The sequence below is a fragment of the Phaethon lepturus genome, unplaced genomic scaffold (assembly GCF_000687285.1).
Source record: "Phaethon lepturus isolate BGI_N335 unplaced genomic scaffold, ASM68728v1 scaffold2441, whole genome shotgun sequence".
Taxonomy (NCBI): domain Eukaryota; kingdom Metazoa; phylum Chordata; class Aves; order Phaethontiformes; family Phaethontidae; genus Phaethon; species Phaethon lepturus.
In genome coordinates this window covers 73234-82059 of record NW_010518330.1, presented here as the reverse complement: position 1 = coordinate 82059, position 8826 = coordinate 73234, and the positions used below count along the sequence as shown (strand labels likewise).

Below are 8826 nucleotides of genomic sequence, written 5' to 3'. Positions count from 1 at the left end.
CTGAGTTGTTGCAGATAAGGGAGGGTGGGGGAAGATGATCAGAATTTCTTGGTGGGGTGGTGGTGCTATCCTACTGCAGACCTGTCAGGTGAAGAGTTTCTGTGCTAGTCATGGGTCAAGGTCAGAAGCAGCAGAGTCCCTTTCTGCTGCTAAACTCTCTTTAGAAAACTGTGCTTACATTTTTATAAAGGTGACTGATGCCATGTGTTTTATTAATTCTGCTACTGTTTTCGAAGGACTTGTGCACTTGCACTGAAATTGCTTTGTTCAAAGAAAACTGCTAGAGAGCGCCCACATGCACCTGTATGTGAATTATGTGTATTAAGTACACTTTAATGGCATCTTCTTTTGTACACTATTTCTAGAAGTTTGCTATTAGAAGATAAGGTCAGTTGTCTTTTTTCTGGTGCAGTAAAAAAGAGGTTTACCGACTGTTCCTTCCTCACAGGATCTTGGGAACATTTTCCAGTAGTAAAGAAGTAAGTCTTTGTTGTATCAGACATTAAAAAACAAAACAAAACCCCCAAAAAACAAAACACACCATGGTAGACAGCTGTCATGACTCCTGGAACAGCAAATGGTTTAGTCAGCTTAATAATTTATCAGAAGAAGATTTAATTTTGTAGCTCCTAAAGGAAAGCGTGACTTCTAAGTGAAGAACGAGAGGTAGTTTTTCTGAAATTACATGCTACAAAAAATAGTAGCTGCTTGCTGATCAGAGGATTTATGCTAAAAAAGGAACTTTCCCATCCCCCTGTAAAAGCACCTGTTGGAATCCGCTTAAAGAGTGTCTCCAAAACCTGTTTTTTCTGTGTTACAGGGGCAGAAAAATGTGTAAAAGTAGGAGTCCAGGTTACCTAGAGACTGTTGCAGTAGTCTTGAGTGTTATTTTTAAACTCATGGTATTTTGCAGCCTTCTGTCCCTCAGCCACTCTCTTTTTTTTAATGAGCTAGTGCTTGAAAAACAGTAGTAAATACTTCACATATGACACCACTGGAAATGTGTCAAGTACTTCGGAGCAGGAGCTTGTATTACTCCTGATTTGTAAAGAGCTTGCGGTCGAAAGCTCAGATCCTGTAGTTGGATCTCTGGACGTTTTGCCAGCTTGCAGAGGGTCTGCTGAAGGCAAGGGCTTTGCCGGGCTGCAAGACTGTGGCTGTGCTGGAGAGGAGGCTTACCCGTCGCGGGCACCGAGGGGAGGAGGCATCGTGCTGCGCAGCAGACAGGCTTTGGGTGTGTGTTTGTTTTTTTTTTTAAGTAGCTGACATTGCTCATATAACTTACTTATGTACCACTTCAGATACGGTGAGTATTCCCCCTGCCATGTATGTAACCCAGATGTAACTTCCTATAAATTGAACTACTTCCAACAATCCTAGAGAATGAACTATATTTACCTATCAGGCTGAAGAATTTTTGAAGTCTCTTCAAACAGCATATTCTGTTTTTTCTTTTGCTGCGATAAAGTATAACATGATGTCTTTTGCTTTTGGAAGAAGATACTTACAGAACTGACTTGTGGTTCCTAATCTTAAAATTAGTAGGATACTGCACAACTTTTTCTCTCTTACAAATGTATTAAGTGATCAGCTCTATTTGAGGATGGAGGCAGTGAGGTAATTAGCTGAGAAACAAGAACGTCCTTTTTGCAGGTTGCAGGGAGCCATAAATTTTGGGCTAAAGCTAAATAAGCTTTAACTGGAAAAAGGAAAGGTTATAGAGACTGAAGAGTAATTGGTAGAAATGTAGCTTATGTACTGATTGTGACAAAGAGGGCAACTGGGCTATCACTAGTAAAGTCATATTATGGTAGAATATCTGGCTGTAAATTGATCTTGTTAACTGCGATCATGCCAAGTAGGCAGACCTACTTGGCTGGTCCCACCTGGCGGTGAAGCACAACATGTCTTTGGTGTCTCCTTGCAATCACAGGTTCATGTGTACCTAGTACAGCTCCCTGTTTCTGTGGAGGGGCTGGGACTTTTCCTTGTGGGTTTTGGAGGTCAGCCAGGGGTCTGGCCTCCTGGGGTGGTTCGGTTTTGAAGCTTACTTGTTATGTATTTGTACTTCAATCTGTAGGCTTCTTGCTTTGGGACAGTCTCTGTACCTGCTGTTTCAAGAGGGTACCTCAGTTCTGACTGAGGCTTTGGTAGGAAACCTTACCTGAACCCCAAACTAAATGCTGGGATAACGAGTAAACATTGAAAAAGAGTCACATCTGTGTACTGAATGGTTTTATTATCCTAGTGCCAAGCAGCCATGGGGTATGTCACCTGAAGGAGTGCTCAAATGTCCAAGGGGTAGAGTGGGACCTGAAAATGTAGGGAGGAGGTATTGATTCATGCTATTTTACCTGGAAAGAATAGCATGCATCTAGCAAAAATGTTGAAAGATTAGGATTTGGGTAGGAGGAAAGTAAGGATCTAATATTACAACTAGCTCTACACTGAACACACTCAACTTGAGGACTTTTGCCGTACCATGCAATTCATCACTTAACTGGTTTTAAAGAAGGTTATCACTGGCTTTGCAGTAGTGGAAATGCAAACTAAACTGTAGATTAATGTAATTGGTCTGGCACGCCTCTGCCTCATTAGGCTAGAGGTACAGTCCAAAAGCAAGGGCGCAAAGTTAGCAGCACCTTCTTTGTAGCAGTTCTTCTTCCAGGTAGCATATAACTTCCCTTACGGTGTTTCTCTTGAGTAATGATGGGAGCAGTGATTAGCTGTGCTTAGTGGTGATGACAGTCTGGCTTTAAATAATGTATGGAGCTTCCTAACTGAGAACTTACTGAGCCTGAAATAAAACTGTTGGGAATCCAAAGCATTTTGTCCAGCACACAGAAATATCTGTGCTCCTAAGTCTGGACTTCTGAACAGCAAAATACAGAGGCCTGGAAAGAAATTAATTCAGTCTTAAATTGTATGTTCTTAAGAATAGTCCAGCTCATCTGTAGCCAGTGTCCTTTGTTTCAGAGTGGTAATACGAGGGAGTTTCTTGATGTCTCCCTGTCCCCCAGACCAGAGAGCACCTAGGTAAGCATGCTGCAGGGCAAAGGAGTGCGTGGATGTCACAGAATCACAGAATGGTAGGCGTTGGAAGGGACCTCTGAAGATCATCTGGTCCAACCCCCCTGCCAAGGCAGGATCACCTAGGGCAGGTTGCCCAAGAACACGTCCAGTCGGGTTTTGAAGGTCTCCAGAGAAGGAGACTCCACAACCTCTCTGAGCAGCCTGTTCCAGTGCTCAGTCACCCTCCCAGTAAAGAAGCTTTTCCTCATGGTAGAGGTGGAACTTCCTTTGCTGCAGTTTGTGCCCGTTGCCCCTCATCCTACCACTGGGCACTGCTGAAAAGAGACTGGCTCCATCCTCCTGACAGCCACCCTTCAGAGATTTATAGACATTGATAAGGTCCCCTCTCAGCCTTCTCTTCTCCAGACTAAGCAGCCCCAGGTCTCTCGGCCTTCCCTCATTTGAGGGATGCCCCATATCCTGGGTGGGACAGCAAGGGGAGAGGGTTGCAGCTTCAATTCTGCCAGTGAAGTGGTGGCTGTAGTTTCTCCACCCTGGTTTAAATAGATCTCCGCTGCTTTTTCACCTCAGGGCGCTTAGGTCGTGTGTAGAGACAAAATCCCAGTTGGGCATGGACCAGCTCTGTAGCTGTGTGGTGCAGGTGAGCTGTAGTGGGGCTCTCTGGCCTCTGAAGCGGCTTCCCTGTGGAGGTGAGGGGAGAGAAAATTTTGGCTTGGGGTGGTCTTTTGAAAGTTGTAATGGCGACTTCTGAAGGAGGAAAAGTATGACCAAAAAATATTTCATATCTGCATGAAGATAAAAGACAATAAAATCAATAGAGCTTGATGGGAGACAGACTCCATTGGAGGAGGAGATGGATTTTATTACGCCGGCTGTGGGCAGCGTGAGTGTGGAAAGAGACCTTTGCATGTGCAAACCAGCGCTGCGGTGGGTTGGTGGCGTGGGCTCCGAGCAGAGGATGGCAGTGGAGTGCCCAGCACTTCCCCCCCCCTCCTCCTCCTCCTCCTCAGCGCAGCCTATTTCAAGAGCTTGTAAACTCGTACATTGCTATGTCTGGCAGCGTTGGTCACCTGGTGGAAATAGCTGTTACGTTTGCTTGCGGAGTACTGTTTGCAAGTGTTCGCTCCTAATCGCAGTGGAAGGGTACTGGGTTGCAAGAGTGGGCTTGCGGAGGAAGAAGGTTCCTTCCTCTCATCCTCTGTGTGCTAAAAGCTCTTGCATGCTTCCTCTGGGGTCTTACCTTTTTTTCACCTGCTGAAGACTACAACTGATGTAAATGCAGGGAGGAAGAGCCATGATATTCAGAAGATACTATTTATTTTTAAAAATCCATTTATTAATCTAATTAAGGCAGGCTGAGAAAATGTGGGCTTGCTGATTGCAAGTATGCCATCATGTTTCTTGTCCCTCCTAATCGGTTTTGGGAAGCTGACCCTGGCTTTCATCTTTGCTGTGGAATGAGGTTTCATTTGAATGTCCTGAATGTCTTTATTTCTTCTGTTAATTATTTTATCAAGCATGCTCCTTCCTCTGTGCCCCCCCCTTTGCCCCCCCCTCTTTTTTTGTGCACAGACTTGTCATGCTTGCGTGAAGTCTGGAGGAGAAAAACTAGCTTGCTATTCAGTTAATTACTAAATCTTGCTAATTTCTTACTGAAATTAAAATAAATGTTTCATATTATTTTTCAAGCTTATGAAAAGGCTTTCAATACTGAATTGTGCAGAACTGAATGCATAACATAAAGCAAGCCAAATTTCTTCCTCTCTCCAGGGACAGACATTTCTTTAAAATGTGGGAAAAAACTTCCCCCTGAAGTCCTGCACAGGCTGACTCTTGCTAGCAAGACTGAAAGGTGTTTTTGTAGTGACACTTTCAGTTCTGTTCATGCATTCAGGAAATATGCTTAGGATTGAAATAGATTTGAATAAAACGTGCTTTTCTAGGAAGAAATATCAGATAAGGAGGATTAGGGAGTTCTAGCAACTTTAAACATGTTCTTTTTGTGCTGAGTTCCTGGAAGAAATCTCAGCAGTAGTTTATTACAGTAAAACCTCTATCGTCATCTACGGTCAGTTTGGTGAATTCTCTTAATTGCTCTAATTGCCTTCCTGGCACAAGGAGACTTTGGGGAACCCTGTCAGCCGCCTGATCTCAAGCAGTGTAGTTTAAAAAAAAATAAACTAGAATGCTTGGCCATATCTGGAAAAGTAATTTTGAGTGTTAGCTTCTGCATGAGTAAAAGTGCAATCTAAGAAACATCTGCAGGTGAGTGCAAAGGTGATGCAAGCAGAAGGTTAATGATATGGGAGAATCCAAGCTGACAACCACACTCGGGGCAGGCAATATCTGGTGGTCCCAAGGAGGGTCCAGGAGGTGGAGACCCACCAAGCCCCTTGGCTCTGGGTGCTGCTCAGCCAGGGTTTGTCTGGTGCCATGGGATTACGGCCGGGATGGAGGGTAGGAGCCATGTGGGAAAGCTCCTGGGATCTGTGGCTCTGAGGAAGTCTCTGTGTCCCGGCTGCCCGGAGCCGCAGATCTTGGGAGCCTCAGCGGTGGATCCGTGATGCTGACAAGGACATAAATTTTGCTGTGCAGCTGCAGGCTCCCAGAAGAGTTCGATGCAGGAAATGCCATCTGCTCGTATTGTGGAAACAGCAAATTTTCTACGCTTTTTTTCTTAATTTGGCCTGAACTAATAAGTTATTTCATAAAAGAAATCTTTTCTTCTCTAACCTCCAGCAGAAAGAATGGGTGCAGTTTTTTAAAACAAACTATTGGCTGTTGTGTGACTTTTTTTGTCCTCAATAAAGTTGACAGTTATTGTAGTATACCAGCATCTACCAGCATTCACAAACTCTGTATGTCCTCAAGCCCTCTTCATCCACCTTCTCTGACTAATTTCTTTCACCATGGCACGTGGGGTGTCATGGAACAACTCTATAGCGCGGTGCTTATAGAAACCCTGTAATTGTTTAGGCTGTAGCTATATATTCACTTTTTCTTCGCACTTCCACATGTACCCTGAGTTGGAGTCAGCCGGCGGCTGCTGCAGAGACGGCTCTCTTCAGCGCCGGTTCCGCCAGTCAGGGAATACAATGTTCCAATCCATCTAGCCTTGCCCTGGGACCAGTTGGGGACCTTCCAGGGATGGTCCCGCCGGCAGCAGGAGGCTGGGGACGAGGGGCCGCGCGGGTCGGGCGTGGAGCTGGGGAGCTTTTGGGCTGTGCTACTGCAGCTCCCAGTGGGGTACCGCTGCAGCTACGGCATCTTGCCTAGCCCCTTCATCTCCCTATAGAAAACCTGTCATACTATAGTCTCGTAAATACTGCTCTCTTTAGCAAAGCTGTTGGGCTTGGGTTCGGGTTTTTTACCCCTTTTCTCTCTGTTAACTAAGCATTCCTTGCCAGTTACTCATTAAGATGGGCCACACCTTACGCTTTCTGATGGCGACTGAGTGAGCAAGAGGGACAAGCCCTGAATACATGTAGCTTTTTCTGGTTTGCCTCGGGGTTGGTTTGGTTTTCATCAGCTTGTTATTTTCCCGTCATGTTGTGAGAGCCTTTGGACTTCTTTTGCGGGGTGGAGGGGAAGAATTTGCAGCCTTTGCCACACCGTTGTGCCCTGCGGTGGCTATTTTTGCTTAAAACTTGCATTGGGGGCAAGATCCCAGAAGAGCCGCCGAAGCTGTTCTCTTTCGGCGCCTGCTGGACGTAGGAACCGTGCTGAATTGTGCGCTGGGATGTGCCGGCGCGGCTGGAACGTGCAGCAGGGAACAGAAGCAGGAAGCGGGCTTGCCTGCCCCCGAATCTCGCACTGCTTCCTATGCCTGGTGGTGCCAAAAAGCACCCCACCCGGCACCCTGCCCGGCTGCGGGGGCACCTACCCCTGCGGAACCGCACCTACCCCCCTCGGCACGCTCCGCGCAAATACCCCGCGGCAGACACGACGGTGGAAATAAAGAGCATGCGTTCGTTTTTAATACAGACGGCAGACACAGACTGTTTAAATGGTAGCTAAATTAAATAATTTTATGTTTGAGCATCTACTAAAAGGAAAAAAAACCCCTTGCTTCTGAAGAGCTTAGGTTAGTTGTTTTCATTTTCATTTAACTTGCAGTCTTTTTAAGAATTATCAGCTAAAAAGTGTTGATCGCTGCGGCAGTCTGCATGTGTAATACTTAAAAAAAAAAAAAATCAACAAACACAACACCCAAACAAAAACAAACCAACCAAAAACAAAAAACCCACAGCATGAACTAGCTTTTGCAGAGCTCCTTATTTTAGGTGTAGTCTCTAGCTGTCGCTGGGACCCTTGGGGCAGCATCGCCCCTGATGTGTCATTCTTCAATTAGGATATCTGGCGTCAGTCCACGCTCCAGCCGAAAGAGGCAGCAGCTCTTGCTGCTTCGTTCTTTCCCATCCCTTGTCCTGGCACTCGCGTTGGCGTGGCCGTACAGTGAACCAGTTGAGGGGAAACTGATCCTCTTAAACCTTTTTATTTATTTGTTTTTATTGGATTAGCTTTCAGTCAATTGATTCCTTGCTCTGGTTCTCTGTGCAACCACGCGAGCCTGGTTTGCCGCAGGAGCGCTGGCGTCAGCTGGAGGGAGGGGAGGAGGAGGCGGGAGGGGGACGTGATCTTGGGCCACCCCTCCTGGTAGGTGCTTGGACTTACTGAGTGGTGGCACCTGCAGCAGTTACGTGCTTCCTCTGCGTGTCTGGGTACGCTCGCGTGTGTGCCCGGGCTTCATATGGGCAATGTGCTCTTACCGAGGATGCGTTCAGGGTGTTCGTGCTGAAGTGAGATGCAAACAGTGAAGCCAAAGCAGGCTGGAGAGAGCCGGAGAGCTACGGAGACCAGAGCCCTGCGTAGAGACGTGCAGGAGGTGATGCTTGCAGGAAAAGTCTTGAGAGTGCTAGCTTGGAGGTGAAGTTTAAAATTTGTAGAAATGAGGGAGTACTGCCTCTCGGCACACCCTGGAGCCTTTATAAAGTTTAATCCCAGTTAAGACAGTTTTCACCAGCTCACGTTTGGGTAAGGGTTACAGCACGTAGCTGCCAGCAGCCAGCTTCCAGCCCTCTGGAGGCCTTTCCTGGCACGTGAAGGACAAGAGTGACCAAGAGCAAATCGCACCTAAGTCTCATCTCCTGAGATAACTGCTTTGGTGGACAAAGGGAGAACACTGTTTGGGCCTTAGCGTGTTATCGCAAGGCTGCTGACGCAGCCTGCTACAGCATCCTGCTGGCCAAGCTGGGGAGGTAGAGGTGGGATGGGTGGAGAACCGGCTGGAGCATCGGGGGCATGAGGTGGTGCTTAATGGCTAGAGAGCTGCTGGGCGGACGGCTCCCAGTGGCATTGCTCAGGTGTTGGTAATGGGGCTGACGCAGTTCAACACCTTATTAACAACCTCCAGGAGCGGGCAGAGCGCACTGTCAGCAAGTTTGTCCGTGACGCCAAACTGGGGGAGGAAGAAGCAGTTGATCTGCTGGAGGGCAGGGCTGCCATTCAGACCAGCGACCTGGGGCATGGGCTGGCCAGTCTTGCCTACTTCAGCAAAGGCAAGTGCGCCTGGGACAGAACAACTCTGTGCAACAGGCCGGGCTGGGCTAGGCAGCAGCGCGGCAGAAAGACCTGGAAGTCCTGGTGGACAAGCTGAGCAGGGATCAGCTGAAGTTTTTCTGTGGTTCTATGAAATGTTATGTTGGGACTAGATTTCTGTCTTAAAAAGTGTTATGGAAACCCTAGGAAAGGACAGAAAAATAACGCGCGAGGCGTTCCTAGTCCACGCAGGCT

The 8826-nt window shown here is 47.1% G+C and overlaps 1 protein-coding gene across 1 annotated transcript in view; it reads left to right on the top strand.

Annotated features, from left to right (window-relative positions):
- The first annotated feature begins 3643 nt into the window (after window positions 1–3643).
- The window catches only part of LONRF2 (LON peptidase N-terminal domain and ring finger 2), a 22450-nt gene continuing 17267 nt past the window's right edge, over window positions 3644–8826 (top strand). The window contains exons 1-3 of the mRNA XM_010296689.1: window positions 3644–3722; window positions 5152–5276; window positions 8447–8591. Coding sequence (XP_010294991.1) covers window positions 3644–3722; window positions 5152–5276; window positions 8447–8591 — 349 coding nt within the window. The remainder of the gene's footprint in view (window positions 3723–5151; window positions 5277–8446; window positions 8592–8826) is intronic.